Below are 24,300 nucleotides of genomic sequence, written 5' to 3' on the forward strand. Positions count from 1 at the left end.
TAATTCAAAGCAGTCCATGTAACGGAGAAATGCAACTGTCCTATTTTGAACTGGATTTTAGTGTCTTGCTTGTGTGTTTGACGTTTGTAATTCCGTCGTTTTGTTTTGTCTCTATTTAAACTGTAGCTGGTGTGCCGTCTTGGCCAGGTCTCCCTCGGAAAAGAGATTTCAATCTCAAGGGAATTCTTGGTTAAATCAAATTGTTTTTTTCCCTCCGCAGCATCCATTGAATTCCGATCCTCAATGGACAGTGGAGGCTGCACTCAGGACCCCCCGTTTAAGCCATCCATGGTTCTGCACCCCAAGAAATCTTTCACCTACCCAGGTGACCTTCAGGATACCCCTCCCAAACCACCGTTGTACCACAAACAACCTCCTGCTCTCCCCCCGAAGCCTTTTTCCAGGATCCCCAACCACAGCACAGGTGAACTGGCTTTGTACTTGCAGTGCAGCAGCACTTTACACCTTGTTTTTAGGTTGGTAAAGCAAAAAAGAATAGGATTGTGCCCAAGCCTGTTCAGTCATGCAACCAGCATGTACTTTTCTACTCCTTGGCGAGAGTGGATCCTAAAATGTCTTGATGCATGCTCAATAATTCAGGTGAGGAAATCCCAGAAAGTTGAATCGGTTCGTCTGGACACAGTTTGGTGGGAGAAACGTTTCATCGCTCATCTAAGCGACTTCATCAGTCCTCGCTGACTGAAGGTATCCCCACCCTTATAAACAAGACGGCTGCATAATGACTGAAACAGGTGATCTAACACAGGTTTCATATGCAAATTGCCGTGGCCATTGGAGTTACAATGGCCATGTGTACTACTCACAGATGACTGGGGAAGAGCTGCAATCATAGCATTGTAAGACGGTGAAAGATGTACTCTTGGTCGTTATCATGAAGGTGGATGAAACGATGGTCTCTTATGTCCCTCTTCACATGCATTCCTTTTCCTGAAGCAGTGTAGATAGTCCATATGAAATTACCAAGTGACCCCACCCTAGGCAATAAGACGACCCTTAACACTGACCAAGTGTGTCTGTTCCTGAAGCCGTGCCTTCAGTCCACGTACTTCACATACAGGGGGCAGCACTATAGGCAGAGGCATGGGTGTGCTATGGGTTCTGCAGTCTCACCTATAGTGACCAGCTTGTATATGGAGGAAGTGGAAAAGAGGGCCCTGATGTCCTATACAGGGACACCACCTAGCCATTGGTTCAGATTTGTGGACGACACCTGTATTAAAATTAAATCTCAGGACGTACCACATTTCACCGACCACATTAACTCTCTGGACAACCACATCAAGTTCACCAGGGAGGATGTGAAACATGACAGGTTAGCCTTCTTACACTGTGAAATTGCAGTTGGTGATGGGGGATATTTGATTGCTGATGTGTAACGTAAACCAACACATACTGATCAGTACTTAAGGTTTGACTCTCATCCTCCAGTGGATGATGAGAGTCACTAGGAGTCATCAGGATGCTGACAGTGTCCCCACCGACACAGTGGCAAGGGGAGGAGACATCCCACATGAAGCAGGCTCTGGATAAGTATGGTTATAGCCAGGAAGATGCCCAAACAGTGCACCAGCCAATCGAAGGGAGGAGAAGGACAACAGCTGCCTAAGCGTAAACCAGTGGTGATTCCGTATGTGACGGGAGTGTTGGAGCAGTTGAGACTCATCTCTTCCCAAACACTGTTTCGGGTTACCTTCAAACCCAAAAATATGCAATGTCAGAAATTGGTCCAGCCTAAGGATCAGATCCCCTGGCATAAACGGAGCAATATAGTGTACGCTGTTAAGTGCCGGGAGGATCGCCGTGACTTGTACATTGGGGAAACCAAACGGACGCTGGCCAAGAGGATGACGCAACACAAAAGAGTGAACATGTCGGACCAGGACGCCACAGTCTACACCATCTACAGGCCAGTGGCCACTCTTTCAGGGATGAGCATCGGGTAGTCAGAGAGGCCATCTATGTGAAGAGGGAACGACCATCCCTGAACTGGGGGGGGGGCTAAGAATACACCATCTTACAATGCTGTGATTGCAAACATTCCCAAATCCTCTGAATAGTACACATGGCCATTGTAACTTTAGTTAATGGCCACGGCAATTTGCATATGAAACTGTATTGTTATAAGGGTGGGGGATACCTGCAGTCAGTTTACGACCCAGACACACCAAACCGAGTAGCGGCGACGAAGGCTGACTGTTGCGTCGCCTGCCGTCTGGGCCAAAAAGTGGCACTTGAACACACCGCAAAGACTACAGCCGACGGCCAACTAGCATGTACGTTCTGCACTGATTCGCTAAGCTGAACAATCAGAGTGATCTCACTCACTGATGGGCTCTGCCGAGTCAACATGCAGAATCGGCCGAAAAGCTGCCGACGGGCCCGGCTAGTGCCGACGGTTCGGGACACACCGCAAAAACTAGGGTCACAGATGCTCACCGACGGCCCGACATTGGCCGACGGCCGAACGTCGGCCTGGTGTGTCGGGGCTCTTAAACTGACGAAGTCACTTGGGTGAGTGATGAAACGTTTTCTCCCATGAAACGTTGTGTCCAGATGGACTGGTGGATTCTAAAGGTTCAAGCACAACTTGTTCATTGGCTCCCATTGACGAGGATGTTGGGAGGATGTGTACTGGTTTTAATTTCAAAGCCGAAACTTATTTTCACGATGACCTTCATAATTATTTACAATTAGCATACGTATGGTATAGCATGACTACGTCATGTCATGGTAAATATGCATAGTGAGCATTTGCTTTGTTTTCACTGACACAGACGCCATGGCTGCTATTGAGTCTGTTTCAGATCCTACCTTCACTACACATGTGCAAAGGATTATTGTAGTCTCATTAAATTCCCCTGTGGTTCGGTAAGCTGGACCTCTTTGTCATCGTCAATCTGTCAGCCACTGGAAGTAGCATTACCATAACCTAATTCCTGCCACTCTTCCTGTTAAGCCGCAGCCCTCCGAGTATTCTTGTGCAGTTTGTCTGCCTCGCGCAGTAAGGCATGGTGGACACTATCTAACACTTATAAATCAAGGCAAGGGTAATGACAGTAAGGTGAGGTGGACACTATCTAACACTTATAAATCAAGGCAAGGGTAATGACAGTAAGGTGAGGTGGACACTATCTAACACTTATAAATCAAGGCAAGGGTAATGACAGTAAGGTGAGGTGGACACTATCTAACACTTACAAATCAAGGCAAGGGTAATGACAGTAAGGTGAGGTGGACACTATCTAACACTTATAAAACAAGGCAAGGGTAATGAGAGTAAGGTGTGGTGGACACTATCTAACACTTACAAATCAAGGCAAGGGTAATGACAGTAAGGTGAGGTGGACACTAACACTTACAAATCAAGGCAAGGGTAATGACAGTAAGGCATGGTGGACACTATCTAACACTTACAAATCAAGGCAAGGGCAATGACAGGAAGGTGAGGTGGACACTATCTAACACTTATAAATCAAGGCAAGGGTAATGACAGTAAGGCGAGGTGGACACTATCTAACACTTAAAAAACAAGGCAAGGGTAATGACAGTAAGGCGAGGTGGACACTATCTAACACTTAAAAAACAAGGCAAGGGTAATGACAGTAAGGTGAGGTGGACACTATCTAACACTTAAAAAACAAGGCAAGGGTAATGACAGTAAGGTGAGGTGGACACTAACACTTACAAATCAAGGCAAGGGTAATGACAGTAAGGCGAGGTGGACACTAACACTTACAAATCAAGGCAAGGGTAATGACAGGAAGGTGAGGTGGACACTATCTAACACTTACAAATCAAGGCAAGGGTAATGACAGGAAGGTGAGGTGGACACTATCTAACACTTACAAATCAAGGCAAGGGTAATGACGGTCAGGCGAGGTGGACACTATCTAACACTTACAAATCAAGGCAAGGGTAATGACAGGAAGGTGAGGTGGACACTATCTAACACTTACAAATCAAGGCAAGGGTAATGACAGTAAGGCATGGTGGACACTATCTAACACTTACAAATCAAGGCAAGGGTAATGACAGGAAGGTGAGGTGGACACTATCTAACACTTACAAATCAAGGCAGGGGTAATGACAGGAAGGTGAGGTGGACACTATCTAACACTTACAAATCAAGGCAAGGGTAATGACAGGAAGGTGAGGTGGACACTAACACTTATAAACCAAGGCAAGGGTAATGACAGTAAGGCATGGTGGACACTATCTAACACTTACAAATCAAGGCAAGGGTAATGACAGGAAGGTGAGGTGGACACTATCTAACACTTACAAATCAAGGCAGGGGTAATGACAGGAAGGTGAGGTGGACACTATCTAACACTTATAAATCAAGGCAAGGGTAATGACGGCATATTAAAAGCGTTTGTTCTGAGGACCGTATTGTTATATACTCATGTCTTCTTACGTTCTCTCCAGATTCTTGCCAGCCTATGAAGCTGCCCTGTATGACTGGGGGGAAGCACTCTCCCCCTCTACCTCCCAAGAAGGTGATGATTTGTGTGCCTCCAGGGGGGCTAGAGACCTCTTCCTCCCCGTCTCCATCCCCCAACGCCCCTGTCACCTTCCCCCAGAAGTGTCCCCCTCTTCAGGGCATGCCGCTGCACCACAGTTCCTTGCTGCCCTCCCAGCTGTCTGGCCTATCCGGTCTCCACCAGAGCCACGGCCACCCACTCCAGCTCCAGTATGGCAGCATGCATGCTCCTAGCCGCATCATCGAGGAGCTAAATAAAACTCTGGCGCTCTCCATGCAGCGGTTTGAAAGGTTGGTTAAAAACTCTCCCGTCTGTTGTTGTGATCTAGTACAGTACTTGAGAATACTATGGATGTTATTCCAAATAAGAATAATTCTAGTGATTACCTATAGATAGTTGGCTCCCATTTTCTTAGGTTTAATTTCAGTTGGGTTTTTTTTAATGGCCTGGTGGCCTGTGGCCCTGTGGTGTCCAGGGTATCTTCCCGCCTGCCGCCCAATGACTGCTGGGATAGGCTCCAGCATCCCTGCGACCCTGAGAGCAGGATAAGTGGTTTGGATAATGGATGAATGGATGGATAGATTTTTCTCCCCAATTGTACTTGGCCAATTACCCCACTCCCCCGAGCCGTCCCGGTCTCTGCTCCACGCTCTCTGCTGATGCGGGGAGGGCTGCAGACTACCACATGCCCCCCCCCCCCCGATACATGTGGAGTCGCCAGCCGCTTCTTATCACCTGACGGGGAGGAGTTTCACAAGGGGGATGTAGCACGAGAAGGGATCACGCTGTTCCCCCTCCACCCTGAACAGGCGCCCCAACTGACCAGAGGAGGCGCTAGTGCAGCGACCAGGACACATACCCACATCCGGCTTCCCACCCGCAGACATGGCCAATTGTGTCTGTAGGGACGCCCGACCATGCCGGAGGTAACGTGGGGATTCAATTTCAGTTCTAGTTATCTTTATTTTTACGGGGTGTCTGGGTAGTGTAGCAGTCTATTCCGTTGCCTACAAACACGGGGATCGCCAGTTCGAATCCCCAGCGGCGAACCGGGACGGCTCAGAAGAGTGGGGTAATTGGCCAAGTACAACTGGGTGAGAAAAAGGGGAGAAATCCAAAAAAAAGTATACTTTTACCCACGTATTAAACGTTGCTGTAAATATGCCAGTTTTGGCTGTCCAGCTGATTCCCCACTCTAGGTCCTGGGCTGTGTGTTGAAGGCCATAAAGTAAAGGAGTAAAGTTGGCCATACAGTGGTCGCTTACATGTCTTTGAAAATCTCTTCAAAATCTCTCCTGGTGTTATTGCGGTCAGACTCCTGCCATGTAGCGCTGCTGCACAGGTCTTAGCCAGCACACTACATTATAGGGTGGTATGGCCTACTTCTGGTGTGTGTCTGTGTGTGTGTGTGCGCTGACATAACATGACCAGCTGCTCTTGACAAGACTGTTTCTTGGCATTCAGAGAAGGGTACAGGATCATGATTGGTTTTTATGTAACCTCGCTGCATGGTAAACTTGTTCCACCAGCGCCATTTGAACCTGGATGATGAAGTCCCGGTCCTAACCTTGCTTACAATTAGTCTGAAAGCCGGGACCTCTTGCATAACAACGTGGCTCATCGTAAGAGGCTCCCTTTACTCTAATCAAATATGTCACTGGTTAGCAATTAAATCTGAACGGCTGCTGAAACTGAAGGGTATTTCTGTAATCTCTCTTGAGTTATGTAAGTTGGACATGGTTCCCCCTTTCTCCTTGCAGTTTCAAAGAGTTTCAGTTTCTGCACTGTTTTTGAGGATGGCTTCGTGTTTCATGTGTATTTGGGTTTTTCCAGTTCTTTTTTTTTGTGGTTTTCTACTTGCATAAACAACATTTTCCATCTCTTTGCTCCCTTTGTCCTCTGGGTTCTTGCTTCGTGAGGTATCCAGTCACCTGGGGTTTCAGTCAGCTGGGGGGGGGGGTAATTTTGGTACACTGATATGCAAATTAAAACCCCATAATGCCATAAACTAACCGCCTACTGACCCAGGCATTTTTTTTAGGTCAGGAAAAGTTAAAGGGGGTTGTCTTTTATTTGTATTGCTTGTACTTTACAGCCTCGCGTTGAACGATAAAGCAGAAATAACACAAGAACGGCCAAGGCCGTAATTTGGACCGTTTCGGATTTTCAAAGTTTAATAACGTTGTGGGGAGAAAAAAAGATACAGACCTGCTGCTCCCTGAGTGCTCCTACAATTGCATATATTTGCATTAAAATGAGTTTTAGATCAATTGCACAAAAAAAGTTATGATAAGATCTACCTAAAACGACCATGAGAGGTCAAAATGACGGCTTGTAATTTGTGCGTTATCGTGGGCGTCATGTCACTATTTATGACGTGTGTTGGTCACGTCATTTCCTTCGTGAAGTTCATCGCTCTGTCCTAGAAACACACTAGCGTCCTCCAGTGCAGAGAAATAGTCTAAACTGGACTTTTGATTATTTCCAACATGTCTGGTTACAGACGCCATTACAGACACACCATGACTACCACTGAGGCGTGGCAGTAGTTACAGGCGTTGGACAGCGGCCATTTTAAATTGTTTGAAAAATAGTATTATAGTTGTTAAAATGTTAATCTTGGTGTCAGTTAGTTTCATAACAGACATACTAACATATGTTATGCATTAATATCTCCATTGGGTATTTATCTTGACAGAATATAGAGTTTAAAAACCGGGGGTCATTTTGACCGCCCATGGTTGTTTTAGGTAGGAATGAAATTCCGGTCGTTCTAGTGATAGAGTTGACAGTGATTTTTCTAAAGCTCCAGGATATCTGGCTTCTCTGACTGGTAAAGGACAGGACCCCCACTCTTAAATGGGGTACATGGTTCCATCATTACCTGTAATCATGACCTGATGTTGACCACCCGGGGTTCGGTGGTGAGTGAATCTTGCTGTGCCTCTCCAGTTCTGCGTTGCACGGCGCTGGTCAGTGCTCCCTGCTGGACAGACGAGAAGTCCCGTCTGTGATCATCGACTGTGACGATGACAAGGAGAACATGCCCAATGAGTCCGACTACGAGGATCTTCCCAGCATGTATAAAGATGAGGAGGACGATGACGACGACGATGAGGACGATGAAGATGACGACTCTCTATTTACAAGTGAGTGTTGTCTTGGGAGAATCAAAAAGGGCTTACGAGTCCCAGAGTCATAAGAGGTTCTTGATGATACCTTTTGTGGTCCAGAATAAAATCAAAGTTTGAAACACAGTCACGGTGGGTTTCGGTGATCTCGGCGGATCCAAAGTTACAGCGAATTTCTTCCATCATCAAATGTGAAAATTCTTCTGGAAACGAATTGAACAATTGGATGAAGTCAAAGAATAGTTTGGGAATTGAGGCCCAAGATTTGCTCTTTATGAAGGAACAGCCAAAGTCTAGCGAGAATTTGCAGCCAGGAACCGCCGCAGCTGGGACGCGAACCCGTGTCGCCTGCACCACGGGCGACTGCGCTAACCATTCAACTAAAGGGTCCGACCCGTTAGCCAAGGGCTAGCGAGTCTAATCATCAGCGGTTGTTACAAACATGTGTAATTTCTTTCTGAAGTGACTGACCATGTTGTGTGGTTTTAGGCACCCTGGCTCTAAAGGTGCTCAGGAAAGACTCTCTCGCCATCAAGCTGAGTAACAGGCCCTCCAAGAGAGAGCTGGAAGAGAAAAACATCTTACCCATGCAGACTGACGAAGAGAGGCTCGAGTCCAGGCAGCTGATAGGCACCAAACTCACACGGTGAGACACACACACACACACACACACACACACACACACAGACACACTCGTGTATTTTAACATGAGCACACACATCCAATTTTCATACAACATTTGGACTCCATGCCCAGCGGATGTTGGGTTTCTGACATTCCCCGGGTTTGTGACGGCTAATTTTGAAATGGCTGCTAGGAAACGGAACTGTTGTTCACAGCCAAACAAGGCGTTTTGTCTCACTCAGGGTTGATAATGGCCTGATAGCCTAACTATTACAAGTCTGGCTCTGCACAAGGGAACAGCAAAAGTGAACCTTTTTTCTATTGTACCAGTTTTCTACAATTTCAATTCCACCCCTTAATGTCCCATAAAGATGAGCCCTCCATCTCGTTAAAGCGAGCCTCTGAAAATGGAGCTGACCTAATTTCAGCAATACATCATCTCTCCCTCCCCTCCGTTTCTCTCTCTCTCTCTCTCGCTCGCTCTCTCCTTTCTTCCTACTGACTGCCTTCCTCCCCACGCTCACTGAATCACCACGGTGATGCATGTGCCAAACTACCACCACCCAACTCCTCCACACAGCCTCTAACACACAAGCCAGTCCATACTGACCGTGTATATGCACATAAACACACGGTACAGTTACATGCCGTACACAAGTCGCAGCCACTTGCATAAACAGGAATCGGGAACATTTATTTGTCATTTCACTTTATGCACTTGCGTACATGAAATGAAACGACATATCATTTCCCCCATCCCACAGCAGTGCAACACAGACAGACAGACAGAATCACATCCAAACTACAAAAACGCATATATATCCTACATATTAAAAAAAGAATTCACTGTCCAAGAGAGCAAACGCCAGGATGACGGTCGGAACTGCTGGTCTGTGTGGGCTAGCAGTTAGCTTAGCCTGCTCCGCTTCCACATCCTGTCAGACCGCCCTCAGTGTTTCCTCATCGGGCACAGCTCCAGGCAGGGCCGTGGTCCCTGGGCCCACCGGACACAGCAGACCAGGCTCCCCCAGCCGATCCAACGCCGGCTCTCCCAGCCAAGCACCTTTGCCACACCTCCCCGCACTCCACACGACGACTCCAAAAACACAGTCAAGGCTACGTAGGCTTCCGCCACGCCGCCCTCAGCGCTATCAGAACTGCCAGTCTGCATTGGCTAGCCGTTAGCTTAGCCTGCCCTGCTTCCACGTCCTGTCAGACCGCCCTTGGTGTTTCCCCCTCGAGCACAGCTCCAGGCAGGGCTGTGGCCCCTGGGCCCACCGGACGCATAGACCAGGCTCCAAAACCAACAACAAACCAACATGTCACAATGCACTGTAGTCATTGGTTTTCTTGATCATCCTTTGTCCCTTAATGTGGCTTCAATCTCTTCTTTAACATGACTGATACGAGCGAAGTAGAAGTAATATATGGATTGAAGAAGAGTTAAAAGACCAGATAGGATAAGATTTAAGACATCAGAAACATGGTTGCGGGGTGGGGGTGGTATCTAAAGACACTGGTGCACAAGCCTCTGTTGCCCCCACTGTTTGGAATATGGCACATGTTCCCAAAAGGCCGGTCTGCTTGTGCTGCCGTGTTCCCAAAAATCTCTGTCACACTGTCATTTGCACAATGAGATGATCAGATGCATAATTTTCAATTTCATGCTATTTGCCAACAACATCGTGCCACTAACATGGCCATTTTTGTCAGGCCAATCGAAATTGAATATATAAATGCTGCTCCGGCCGACTCAGACCTCCGGTGCTCTCTCTTGTCCTCAATCAATGGGTGGACGGGCAGAAATGTAAAAAAAAATAATTGAATTCAACAAATTCTTTATCATTTTAGCTACTTCATAAAACCTTGTGTAACTCCTTTTTATGTAACGTTCTGATCTCAGGTCTGCTCCTCATACTGCACAAGAAGGCAGGCCACTTTATGGTACGATGAGGTTGACAATAACGATGACTAAGATGACGATAACAACAGGAGATTGTCCGGGAAGGGCCAGTCACCGGGAATCTGTTGACCGCGTTTTTATTTTGGTTCGGCTCAAGCCGACGTGATGCTGAGCAAAAGCCGGGGCCCGGGAAATGCTGGCGACGCTCTGGTCCGAGAGGCCGCTTCTTCGTTTCCCTGCGATGGGTGCGCTCGAGCAGGAGAAAAGAGACGAGACACGAACAGAAGGCATGAGCGAATCTTGGCCTAGGCCTGACCTCCAGTTTCTCCGGGGCCGGGCTAGTGTTGAGACGGAGACCGTTACTGACGAGACTGCCTGTGGTTGGGGACTACTGCCACGGACACGGTGAAGACACATTGCTATAATAAAGGTCTCCAGTCAAAGGCTCTTTGGACGTTGCTTGAATGCCACGGGGCATATTAGTCCTTTCAGTTACCGAGTTCACCTTGATTTAGGAAATTGGAAATAATGTGGACAATATCTCATCAGACCACGCATAAAAAAAAAGTGACGGGTCTTTTATGTCTTAGTTCTCTGTTCCCTTTCTCAGTTCCTTGCTGTGGTATAATTGTTGTCCGTTGGATTTATTTGAGCATTTTAGTTCCCCGTTCTCATGGAGCGCTGACCGAGAGCCGAGTCTTCGGGAATATGTGGTTCTTGCTGACGTTGTCTCTGCATTGCTCCGAAACGTCTGTCTGCAGTGTTTCAAAGGATGGGAGCGGGATTGGACACGGCTCTTCTGAGCCGTCCCGGTCTCTGCTCCACCTCCTCCGCCAATCCGGGGAGGGCTGCAGACTGCCACATGTCTCCTCCGATACATGTGGAGTCGCCAGCCGCTTCTTTTCACCTGACAGGGAGGTGTTTCACCAGGGGGAAGTAGCGCGTGGGAGGATCACGCTATTCCCCTCCCGAACAGGTGCCCCGACTGACCAGAGGAGGCGCTGGTGCAACGACCAGGACACATACCCACATCCGGCTTCTCGCCCGCACAGACGGCCAATTGTGTCTGTAGGGACGCTCGACCAAGCCGGAGGCAACGGGGGGATTCGAACCAGCGATCCCCGTGTTGGTAGGCAACGGAATAGATCGCTATGCTACCCGGACGTCGGCAGTTTTGTAAAATTTTTACAAGTGGACAAATCATGCTGGCAAAAGGCAGGAGATTAATGAGGACCGAAGCGTTTGCTGGTCACAAGATAAGTGGTCCTGCAAATAAAGGAGCATCCAGTTTGAGAAGACTGATTTCATTTTGGGACCAAAAACCAGGAGCTGAAACCTTCCCTAAACCTTCCCTGCAGTCAGGTGAGACTGAAGAGGTCGCCTACATGAGAGATGAACCGTTTCTGTCGGTAAACCTCGTGTCCAGATGAACTGATCCGGCCTTCTGTGCCGTTCTTACCTGGATTACTGAGCACGCATCAAGACGCTGTCATGAAATGTGCCCCTGCAGCGCCTCCGTAGCCAAATGGTTACAGTGCCCACCACATGGCCGCATGGTCGCAACCGTCGCCGGTATGAATCCAGCCAGCGACCTTTGTTCTCGCCCTACTTCCTGTCTGCCTCCACTATCACTATCTAGTAAAGACATAAAAAATACCAAAAAATAAAAAAAGTGCCAGCTGCTGTATGCCGCCGGTCAGCAAACATGACCGCCGGCCGTGTTCTGCCCGGGCGAGGTGTTGTAAGCAGGGAAGTGACTCATGGTAAAATGTGAAGGAGAGGAAACTAGCCGGCTTCCTCCGAACTGCATATGATGACCAAGGCAGCGACTTGTCGACTATCTCGTCACCGTTTTTCTGAAATATACAAAACTTGGCTCGGGTTTTTGACATGGCTCTTGAGCAATAGGATGATTTGCACGAGGTATTCCAGTTGACGTTTTGTTTTTTCTCCCTCGTAATTCAGTTTGCCTCGCTTGAACGCGGTGTGTGTGATCCAGACTGGGTTCCCTACCAGACCGTGCTGACGTCACATGTGTGTTTCTCCCTAGGCAGCTGAGTCAAAGGCCAACGGCGGAGGAGCTGGAGCAGAGGAACATCCTCAAACGTGAGTAGATTTCACTGTGAAATACGGGTGAAAGCCTTCGCTTATAAGCTGCTGAAGAGATTTTACCGGATGTAAACGTTGAAGACCAAACATCTTCCCTCCTTTCCCTGTGATGATTCAGAAGACTCGCTGTATCAATGCATCGATCAATGCATCGATCTATAGGGTCTATTTTTCGGTCTTCTGTACATGCAGGCTTGCACACTAGTTATGCACGAGGCCTAGTTATGTGAGCGCTCGTGGCGCACATCTTTTTTTTATTCTCTCCTGCTCTGCCCTTTCATTTGAAGCAGGCAAGCAGAAGGGCTCCTTGAGGACCCGTGTCCACGGAGACGGGTTTCTTAGCTCAAACCGCAGTATCGGAGTGGAGCCTTTGCCGCTCGCACATCAAACAGCGATTTTACCAGCAGCTCGGGCTCGCCCAGAGGCCCCCGAAGGAGGAATAAAAGTCCAAGACTATGAGTGACAAGTTCACAGATCAACCCCCCCCCCTCCAACTTTTCTTCTCTCTCTCTCTCTCTCTCTCTCTCTCTCTCTCTCTCTCTCTCTCTCTCTCTCTCTCTCTCGGTCTCTCTCTCTCTGTGTGAAACTCTTGCGCATTGATTTGTCCAGCGTCCTATGTGGGTTGGTGTCTTTGAGTTGTTAAGGGGTTGGTTTTGGGGCTCGGCGGAGGCTTTTTTTCCTTTTCAGTTGTTTGCATATGGTCCCAGATACCTAGCCAGGGAGAAAGGTGTGCACACGCTTATACGTTTCATATCAGCCACTGCCAAATTAGCCAACTGGTTGAGCCATAAGAACCGGGCCCGGGCGGTGGACACTGTGCAGGTTCTTATAGGACTGCTGAAGGCTCGGCTCAGGGTGGAGCAGGCCTGCTACAAAATGGTAGACAGTCTAGATCGGGGGTGGGCAGTCGTATCCAGAAAGGGCCGGTGTGGGAGAAGGTTTTTGTTGCAACCAAGCAGTTACACACCTGTGTGTCCTGATCGGGTTCCTCAGCAACGACTCTACTGGTTGATGAGTGGGATCATGTGTGGAACTGCGGCAAGGGGCTGGAGAAGCTCGCAGGCCGACATGGCGTTAAACTCTACCCGGCTGTCAAGTGCTCCGTGGAAGATAGCAGCTGAGCGATCGGTGAAATTGTCAGTTATGACAGCGTAAAGTCGCCATCTAGACTGAATAATGGAGTCGTTATGTTCCTGGATAGCATTGATAAAGCTAGTGTGGTTGTTGAGTAAGGTGTGGCGATCCAGGACACCTTTGTGTTCAGGTGGTGCCGCTGGTTAATCCGGCCAAAAAAAAGATCATTCTGTCCAAAGTCCCTCTATTCGTCAGCAATGAAATGTTGCATAGAGAACTGGCGAGACACGGACAATCGATGTCCCCAATAAAACCGATGCCTCTGGGCTGTAAACCTCTGCATCTGAAACATGGTGTTTCCTTCAGAAGGCAGGTCTTTATTATTCTGCAGAACCGCACTGACTGGCAGCACGGTGGCGCAGTGGTTAGTGGGGTCACCTCACAGCAAGAAGGTCCTGGGTTCGAGCCCCGGGGTAGTCCAACCTTGGGGGTCGTCCCGGGTCGTCCTCTGTGTGGAGGTTGCATGTTCTCCCCGTGTCTGCATAGGTTTCCTCCCACAGTCCAAAGACATGTAGGTCAGGTGAATCGGATGGCCTGGCGGCCTGTCCAGGGTGTCTCTCCGCCTGCCGCCCAATGACTGCTGGGGTAGGCTGCAGCATCCCTGCGACCCTGAGAGCAGGATGAGCGGTTCAAATAATGGATGGATGGATGGACACGGAGGAGTTAAATTTGATATTGAAGTTCAGAGCAGATGGTGTTGACTACAGTCTATGTATCGTCAGAGAAAATGAAATGTGTCGGCTGTGGATTGGAGGGTCACCTCATCCGTTCCTGTCCAGAGAAACCAACTGCTGAGGCCTCGTCATGGTGAGACTGCAACACAGTGCCCAGAGCAAACTGGGACCGCAGCATCGAGCTCAAAACAGGAAAATACAGAGTTCTCAACAGACCGAAGCTGAGTTTCAGGCTGCTGGTTCAGGTGTTGCTAATCCGGGTTTTGCTATTCCAGGTGCTGCTGTTTCAGGTGTAAAGCTGATGCTGTGGGGGCTATTGAAAGGTCTCACACTGATGGTATAACTGTGACGCAGTGGACACACGGACTGAAACAGAGGAGGCAGAATGCCCTCTGGAGGAGGAAGGTGAGATGTTGGTGGACGAAGACTCTTCTCAAGAAAAGGAGAAGAAGAAGAAACCTGATGATGTGTGTCAGCCTTCGAGTAAAGCGATAGAAGTTTCTCATCGGCGTAGGTGTCTGCAGTCAGATGAGGGTGAAGGTGATGAGGAGAGGGATGAGGGGTCTCCGGCTTCCTCACAGACCTGGGCTCATGAAAAGAGTGGAGACTCTTCAGTGAGTATTAAGAAGTTCCTGCAGGACGCTAAGGGAACCGGAAATGTTAAAAGTTGAGAACGTGTTCTCTGGTTAACCACTCTTATTTGATTCAGTGAAGACATCTCTGAGAAGTCCTGGTGGTTCGGGGGAGAAGGCTTTCACTGACCAGGAGACCTGTCGTCTAAAAAAACTAGTCCAAAAAGTCAGAAAACAGAGGACGATGAATAATTTTTATTTATTTATTTATTCTTTCTTTGTTCATTTGTTTTATTTTTCTATTTTTAAGTTTTTTTTGGTGGATTTTTTCTCCCCAATTGTATCCGGCCTACTACCCCACTCTCCTGAGCCGTCCCTGCCACTGCCCCACCGGGGAGGGCTGCAGACTACCACATGCCTCCTCCCATACATGTGGAGTCACCAGCCGCTTCTTTTCACCTGACAGTGAGGAGTTTCACCAAGGGGATGTAGCGCATGGGAGGATCACGCTATTCCCCCCCCCCCGTTCCCCCTCTCCCCCGAACAGGCGCCCTTGACTGACCAGAGGAGGCGCTAGTGTAGCGACCAGGACACATACCCACATCCGGCTTCCCACCGGCAGACACAGCCAATTGTGTCTGTAGGGACGCCCGACCAAGCCGGAGGCATTACAGGGGATTCGAACCGTGATCCCCATATTGGTAGGCAATGGAATAGACAGCTATGCTACCCGGATGTCCCCATTAGTTTTGTTTTGGAGGTTTTTTTTGCAACTTTATTTTCTGTATTATGGGGGACAAGAATAGGCAGCTAGAATTGAAATGGGGGCAAGGGATGATGGGAAAAGGGCCTGTATTCAAGCTGTGTGCTCTCAGTAAGTTAGATGTGTTTTTGTACCGGAGACACTCGGTACTGCTGACAACTAGGCTGACTGGAGAAAAGAATGGACCGGTGAAATCCTTTAAGTCACAAAACCAGGAACAGTTGTGGGGGGTTGGAATTCTTTCCTCCGGGAGTTTTGTTGCTCGGTGTGTTGAGTCTGAAGATGTTATTAAAGGCCAACTGTTAAAAGTAAGATGTACGACAATGTAAAAATGGTGGTTATTATTTACGCTCCAGCTGTGGGAGTGGGGAGGTTAGTCTTCCTGGATGTTTTAAACGAAGGCATTTAGAAATGTAACGGTGGTGAATATTTATTTATTGGTGGAGATTTAGACTGTAGGACAGACGGGAGCCATGCTGAGCCTCACGCTGCCTCTCGCGGTCCGTTTCATCTTACGGCTCATGAGTTGTGTGATTTGTGGAGAGGTTTTCATAGACAGGCAATACATTTGTACACATGTTAAACTGTCTATGGCCAGGCTCAATCATTTTTTTTATTGTCTTAAACATTTTAATGTATTTAAAAGTTGCGTTATCGGCCCCGTTAGTTTGTCTGACTGCTCACTTATAACAGCTTCTGTCTTTTATAAAATGTGTAAAACCTGATGGTGCTTATTGGCATTTTAACACGGCGGTACAACCGGGTGGGTCAGTTGGACCCGTTAGCCTTGTCAGGCTAACATCTAGGAGAAGGACAAGTCTGATTTCAAACCTCCGCTGCCTTGCAGGTATACTCATCTACGGAAAAGGCTCCGAGAAGAAACTCTGAGGAAAAATCTACATCCGTCTCCATTGCCAGTCATCTCGCTAGTCTTGCCACTAGGTGGTCTCGGACGAGAGAGTGGATTCGATGATGCGGCAACTCTTCCTCGCTGTAATCATCGTGCAAGTCATCTGTCATGGATGACTAGATGGTTCTCGTCGCTGCGACGGACGAAATAGAATACGGCTTTACTGGAGGATAAACACTTCGAAGAAGCTTTTGTCTTTCTGGAAAAACCACCAAAGTTTGAAATCTGAATTTGTGTCTGCACAACAGTGGTGGGATATTGGAAAAGTTCAAAGAAGACAGTTTTGTCAACAGTACACTCGGAATGTCACATAAACCTTAAAGAGTTGAGTGACAGCTCTGGAGGCTGAAGTAGAGGAACTCCGAGACTTAGCTGAGGCCACAGGAGACCAACGCCATACTGAAGTAGAGGAACTCCGAGACTTAGCTGAGGCCACAGGAGACCAACGCCATACTGAAGTAGAGGAACTCCGAGACTTAGCTGAGGCCACAGGAGACCAACGCCATACTGAAGTATAGAGGAACTCCGAGACTTAGCTGAGGCCACAGGAGACCAACGCCATACTGAAGTATAGAGGAACTCCGAGACTTAGCTGAGGCCACAGGAGACCAACGCCATACTGAAGTAGAGGAACTCCGAGACTTAGCTGAGGCCACAGGAGACCAACGCCATACTGAAGTAGAGGAACTCCGAGACTTAGCTGAGGCCACAGGAGACCAACGCCATACTGAAGTAGAGGAACTCCGAGACTTAGCTGAGGCCACAGGAGACCAACGCCATACTGAAGTATAGAGGAACTCCGAGACTTAGCTGAGGCCACAGGAGACCAACGCCATACTGAAGTAGAGGAGCTCTGAGACTTAGCTGAGGCCACAGGAGACGAACGCCATACTGAAGTAGAGGAACTCTGAGACTTAGCTGAGGCCACAGGAGACCAACGCCGTATTGAAGTATAGAGGAACTCCGAGACTTAGCTGAGGCCACAGGAGACCAACGCCATACTGAAGTAGAGGAACTCCGAGACTTAGCTGAGGCCACAGGAGACCAACGCCATACTGAAGTAGAGGAACTCCGAGACTTAGCTGAGGCCACAGGAGACCAACGCCATACTGAAGTAGAGGAACTCCGAGACTTAGCTGAGGCCACAGGAGACCAACGTCATACTGAAGTAGAGGAACTCCGAGACTTAGCTGAGGCCACAGGAGACCAACGCCATACTGAAGTAGAGGAACTCCGAGACTTAGCTGAGGCCACTGGAGACCAATGCCATATTGAAGTAGAGCAGGGGTCCCCAATAGGCGGCCCGCGGGCCACGTCCGGCCCGTGACGGGTTGATTTATGATCTGCGAGAATTTTTGGAGAAATGCCAGAAGGAAGAATTTTTTTTATTTCCCTACCAAAATTTTTTTTTAATTTCTTAGTAAAAGTAAGACTAGTAATATATCGAAAAATAGATGAAAAATCTATGTTTAAATTATAATACCCGCAACGTATCGACACCAAAACAAACTAACGAACAACATGCTGCTGGAGGTTGAGTGGCCCGTGGTTTTAAAAGTGGCCCTAAAGTGGCCCGCTATGAAGGGTAATTGGGGACCCCTGAAGTAGAGGAACTCTGAGACTTAGCTGAGGCCACAGGAGACCAACGCCATACTGAAGTAGAGGAACTCTGAGAATTAGCTGAGGCCACAGGAGACCAACGCCATACTGAAGTAGAGGAACTCTGAGACTTAGCTGAGGCCACTGGAGACCAATGCCATATTGAGACCATTTCATCAAAAAAAAAAGAAAGTCTGTTTTAACTAACTTGCTGGGTGTTTCAGCTCAGGAGGCTCTGGTCAGGTCCCACTTTCAAAATGTAGCCCAGATGGGTGTCCTATCACACTTCGGTCCAGACCATAAACATGGACAGAAGAGGCTCATTCACTACTTAAAATCTGACGCTGGGCTGGTGCTGACTGACCATACTGCAGTCTGTTAGTGTGCTGTCAGTTTCTACAGTAACTTGTGTAAATGTGAGCGTAGAGAGCAGCAGGCAGTGTCTCAGAGCTTTTCTGCTGGTCTCCCTCAGGTTGAACAGCAGAGTAATGTGGAGCTGGAAGCTGCTCTCTCCTCTGATGGCCTCCATGCTGCTCTGCAGAGCAGGCAGTGGAAAAGGTCCTGGAGTTGATGGTCCGCTGTTGACTTTTACAAGCCTCTCTGGTCGGTGGTTGAGGGGGATCTGCGGTGGTTGAGGGCGATCTGCTGGCGGTGATAAGTCTCGCCGGAGAGCGCCCGGTGCTCGGCTGCAGTAGGGCAGTTCTTGTAAGGAAGGTGATCTACAGTTCATTAAGAACTGAAAATAACTGAAAAGCTCATTTAAAAGTAGAGTTTTATTATTACAGAATGATAAAGATCTTGAAAGCTTTTGCAGTGGGTGGTGCTGTAAAGATGTGTTACCGTGTTGTGGATGATGAGCTGGTTTTGGGAGTGTATACTGAGATGATCTGTGAATCTTGTGTTAACGACCGTCTTGGTTTGTATCCTGTCTATTATGTTTTGTAGCATTTTGAATTTTTATCAAAGTATTGTTAAAATATCTCTCTCTCTCTCTCTCTCTCTCTCTCTCTCTCTCTCTCTCTCTCGCTCTCTCTCACACACAAACATTCAGTGTCCCTTTCAATAAAAGGGACACTTGGAATGCTGAACTACAAATTATAGGCATCAATATAGTTTAACCGAAACTGTCCATGATGGCTGCTCAAGCCTTCGTAATTAGAAGCAATGTCTTGCTTCTAATGATTAATAATTATAAATAATAACAAGAATTGATATTAATAATTAATTAACTGATTATTATTATTTTAATTATTGCATCATGTCCTGTTTCTAGCCTTTGCTGAGAACTTACTGTAAGGCTTGTGGGGTTCATTCTTGGTATATATTCGGTGTGGGCTCTATCCCGACCGTTGAGGTGTGGGATCTATCCCGACCGTTAAGGATTCTCTTACGGGTCTCAGAATATCGGCAGAAGTACTGATTTGATTAACTGAATATGTGATTTGTTGTGAAAATCTAGCTTTTCCTTTTTAAAAAAAAAACCCAAAACAAAAAACTATCCGTATTCTAGTGTAACTTCAATATTTCGATGACGTGTTTGTAAATGTAGAATAACCAGCCGTCGGCTACCCTCTCGAGACGAGTACTTGTACTTGTCCTACAAACAGGCAACGATGAGAAACAACTTGAGCTTTTAAAAACACAGAATATTAATGTTGCATGCGTAAACTGTTTTAATGAGGCGTGTGATGTAAATGAGGTGTTCATCCCTGTTCCAATGCATATTCCTGACTCTTCCTAAGCAGCTCAGTTTGCACACGTGCCAAGAGTCCCTGTATGAGCCTTAACCCGGGAACGTCTCTCCACAGCTCGCAACGAGCAAGAGGAGCTGGAGGAGAAGCGGGAGATCAAACGAAGGCTAACGAGGAAGGTGAGCCTGAAATAGCCCGCAGAAATGCAACGTACTGTACTCCTCACAGGCTCACAGTTGTTCATCCGGGTTGCTGGGCGGGCGCAGGCAGAGCCAGCACGAGAGCGGCGATGACTGCGAGGTGAGAGGTGAAATCTGTCAAGTCAGAGGCAGAACGCCGTCCGAGGTGTCGGGACCGCCAGGCGGCTGTGATAATCTCGTTCCCCTCTTCTCTTCAGGGGGCTTTGGCCACCAAATGCCCTTCGCCCCATGCGGAGGTGTTGAGCATGTTTCTGTCACCGTCGGCTACACACCGGCACCTTCCGCATGACTACGGATCTGCTGCTGGAAGTAAATGTTGAACGGTTTCTCAAACGCCCTTCACGCCTTCTCGCAGAGGGCGCGGAGGCTTTCGCGTATCGAAACAAAAAAAGCGGGATGTGTACCACGTTACGTTGCGGGAAATTGCCGTAGCCAACCTAAATTATACGACTACTACGAGGCGTCCGGGTGGCGTAGCGGTCTATTGTGTTGCCTAGCAACACGGGGATCGCCGGATCGAATCCCCGTGTTGCCTCCGGCTTGGTCGGGCGTCCCTACAGACACAATCGGCCGTGTCTGCAGGTGGGAAGCCGGATGTGGGTACGTGTCCTGGTCGCTGCACTAGCGCCTCCTCTGGCCGGTCAGGGTGCCTGTTCAGGGGGGGGGGACTGGGGGGAATAGCGTGATCCTCCCACGCGCTACGTCCCCCTGGTGAAACTCCTCACTGTCAGGTGAAAAGAAGCGGCTGGTGACTCCACACGAATCGGGAGGAGGCGTGTGGTAGTCTGCAGCCCTCCCCGGATCGGCAGAGGGGGTGCAGCAGCGACCGGGACGGCTCAGAAGAGTTGGGTGATTGGCCGGATACAATTGGGGAGAAAAAAGGGGGTGGGGGGGCTTATAGGACTAGGGTATGAGGAAGCTGGCTGGTCTTTGCCATTCCGTCGTGCTGAAATGGTTTGCCGCTCGTATTGCAGCTGAGCCAGAGGCCCACCGTTGAGGAGCTGCGACAGGCCAAGATCCTCATCCGATTCTGCGACTACGTGGAGGTGTCGGACGCCCAGGACTACGACAGGCGAGCAGACAAGCCCTGGACCCGGCTCACAGCAGCGGACAAGGTCAGTATGAGAAGGGCAGAGAATCCAGCTGCTGTCTGCCGTCACCGGATGCCAGATGTTTGTTACGTATGTGTATGTTATATATAGCCAAGGCGTCTTCGTCGAAACTGGCGCAAAACCCTCATCGGCCCTGCAGATGGTGGGAGCTGCAGCTCACCAAGTTCCCACCTGGCTCGAGATGAACATTTCAAATCTCTCAGAACAGATGGGCTCTCCCCCCTGCCCCCGTTTAAGTCGAGAGACTTCCTAATACAGAAGAATAACCGATGAGGGTTGTTCTCGTGTCGCAGTTCTTCTCGGCTGTGCTTTTCCCACATTATTGGGCGTAAACACCCCCCCCCCAGCAGTCCTGCTGCTCATTGCCCAATGGTCCATGCCTCTGACTTTTAATGAGTTCCTCATTTTGCGGGGCCGAGCTGTTGTCTCTGTCGTCCCGGTGACTTGCAGCGCAGAGCATGCCGGGTCACACCTGAGGACCGCTCGGGGAAAAAGCGCGGGGATTCGGCGTTGGGTTACGCAACAGCTCCCCTTACGTAATTGGACAGACATTGCCTCAGGACCCTCTCAGCGCTGCTCTGCTGACATTTGCTTTGTCCCCTACCATCCAAGTCTAACATAGATCTGGGTATCATTTGTCATCCTCGGCATCCTACCCACAGCCCGAGACGACCCCTTTAGTCATGCAGATTTAGACGTTGCGCTGACGTCACCCTCCCAGGATGCTGTCACACATGACATCAGGGCTGGGGCGGTGGGGCTATTAAAAAGCCCTGTGGCACCCGTTTAGTTCCCGGAACAGTGACGTGACTCATCTGCATAAAGTAAAATTGATCACTCGATGACTACCCATCCTCACTTGCACCGAAGGTTGTTTCACAGTCATCTTCTGAATTCTAGTAGGGACAATAGAATCCATAATGGTGCAAACCACTTAATACCCCACACTCTGGGGTAAAAGGGCAAGAGAGAGCGCCACAGCCACAGAGAGGGGCTGTGTTGAGTAGCTGGGAAAGTGTGTAACTACAGGAATGGGAAGTACCACCACTGTCAGGAGAACACTCTTACCCCGTGTTACCTCCGGCTTGGTTGGGCGTCCCTGCAGACACGATGTCTGCAGGTGGGAAGCCGGGTGCCTGTTCAGGGGGGAGGGGGAACTGGGGGGGGGTAGCGTGATCCTCCCACGCGCTACGTCCCCCTGGCGAAACTCCTCACTGTCAGGTGAAAAGAAGCGACTCCACATGTATGGGAGGAGGCATGTGGTAGTCTGCAGCCCTCCCCGGATCAGCAGAGACCGGGACGGCTCAGAAGAGTGGGGGTAACTGGCCAAGTACAATTGGGGAGAAAAAGGGGGAACACTCTTAGATGAGTAAAGTAAAGGTTAACTCTATGATTAAAGGCTAAAGATTCTTCTTTATATCAGTGATCTGTGACCGCGTACAAGGTGGCGAGTTTGAAACCAGTAGTGACTTTATTTGGTGCTCTGCACAACCGAAGGCCTTTTTTCACTGTGAAATTTAAGCTGACACGTAAACATCTGGTTGACGTGTATTTTTAAACGGTAAAATGGCCTACCCGTGTATCTCCCCAGAAGGTTCAGGTATCCCGGGTTCAAGTCTAATGGGCAAGTTTACCTACTGGCATGTGAATGCATCCGTGACAGGTGTCAACTATAGTTTTCTGTCTGAGATCTTTTAATATTGTGCCCCTTCCAGTTTGCTTGTTAAGTCTTGCTCGGTGGCACACAGTCAGTTTCAGTTTATTGTTGTGTGGTGGGGCAGCAGCGGATGACTCTCTCAGGAGGACTTTGCACAGCCGGATGTTGGAGAATCATCCCTGGCCTGGAGATGAGCAGGAATGATTCACATGGCAGCTGAGGAGGGGGGGGGGCTGCAGTTTTGTGTGCTAACCGGCAGACGCCTCTTTTCTCCCGTCTGGTTTGTCGTCTGTAGGCAGCTATACGGAAGGAGCTCAACGATTTCAAGAGCAACGAGATGGAAGTGCACGAGTCAAGTCGCCATTTAACCAGGTAAGGATAGTAATGCGGACTTGTTGCAGCCATTGGAGTGCATGTAGAGGTGCACGCCAGGGCGTCCGGGTAGCGTGGCGGTCTATTCCGTTGCCTACCAACACGGGGATCGCCGGTTCTGGTCCCCGTGTCGCCTCCGGCTTGGTCGGGCGTCCCTGCAGACACGATTGGCCGTGTCTGCGAGTGGGAAGCTGGATGTGGGTACGCGTCCTGGTTGCTGCACTAGCGCCTCCTCTGGTCGGTCCTGATACCTGTTCAGGGGGGAGGGGGAACTGGGGAGGAATGGCGTGATCCTCCCACGAGCTACGTCCCCCCCTGGTGAAACTCCTCACTGTCAGGTGAAAAGAAGCAGCTGGTGACTCCACATGTATGGGAGGAGGCATGTGGTAGTCTGCAGCCCTCCCCGGATCGGCAGAGGGGGTGGAGCAGCAACAGGACGGCTCGGAAGAGTGGGGAGAAAAAGGGGGGGAAATTTAAAAAAAGACAGCGATGCATGCCAGTCACTGTATAAGGCACAGCAATGGGTTCAAGGGGGGGGGGGTGTAGAGGGTGCAATTCACACAGGTGCCGCATCAGCGAGGGCGCCAAAGGTACCCAGTAAAGTACAGTAAACAATTTCTGGTTATAGGCCTATTTGTTTTTTTAAAAGTTTAATATTTGGAAATATTATTACTTAGATGAGAATTTTGGATTAGAATATATAGTTACGTTATATTTTTTAATTATAATATATATATATATATATATATATATATATATATATTTATTTATTTTTTGCTTATGGTCTTTTGGCGCCCCCGCTGATGCGGCGCCTGTGTGCATTGCACCCTCTGCACCCCCCCCCCCCCGTTGCACCCCTGCACAGCAATATAAACACTTAATACGCCCCACACTTGTAATACAAAGCTGTCGAATACACAACGTGCTCCGAGTTCCAGCCGAGGTGGCGGGAAAACCCCGGTTACGATGTTTTTGTCTCTCTCCTGAAGGTTTCACAGACCATAGTAGACCCACCACTGTCTCGAGCAGCGCCGGACCGGCGCTCGTCTTCACGGAGAACCTTAAGTGCTGGACAGTAAACGGTGCCAGGTTCTACAACAAGGCCATGTCTTCTGAAAATGCCTTTTTCAAGACCCAAACAACCGAGTCGGTACTACAACCACGATGCAGATACCCACTACGTCACACATGGTAGTAGCACGTTGATGACTCCCAACTGACTCGCAAAAGTCCCAATCTGCAGAACTTAACCAGACCCCCTCACCCCCCCCCCCCGTGCTGAGCTCTCAGGCAAGCGCTCGGTCCATTTTGAAGATTGGACAGTTTTAATAGCAACCGGTGTAC

At 48.9% G+C, this 24,300-nt stretch overlaps 1 protein-coding gene across 1 annotated transcript in view; it reads left to right on the plus strand.

The window, feature by feature from the left end:
• LOC130123908 (phosphatase and actin regulator 1-like) overlaps positions 1–24,300 on the plus strand; it is a 55,241-nt gene that overhangs the window by 23,088 nt on the left and 7,853 nt on the right. The window contains exons 3-10 of the mRNA XM_056293235.1: positions 221–424; positions 4,450–4,795; positions 7,458–7,654; positions 8,126–8,282; positions 12,214–12,269; positions 19,733–19,794; positions 20,790–20,930; positions 22,880–22,956. Coding sequence (XP_056149210.1) covers positions 221–424; positions 4,450–4,795; positions 7,458–7,654; positions 8,126–8,282; positions 12,214–12,269; positions 19,733–19,794; positions 20,790–20,930; positions 22,880–22,956 — 1,240 coding nt within the window. The remainder of the gene's footprint in view (positions 1–220; positions 425–4,449; positions 4,796–7,457; positions 7,655–8,125; positions 8,283–12,213; positions 12,270–19,732; positions 19,795–20,789; positions 20,931–22,879; positions 22,957–24,300) is intronic.

Source organism: Lampris incognitus, chromosome 14, assembly GCF_029633865.1.
Source record: "Lampris incognitus isolate fLamInc1 chromosome 14, fLamInc1.hap2, whole genome shotgun sequence".
NCBI lineage: Eukaryota > Metazoa > Chordata > Actinopteri > Lampriformes > Lampridae > Lampris > Lampris incognitus.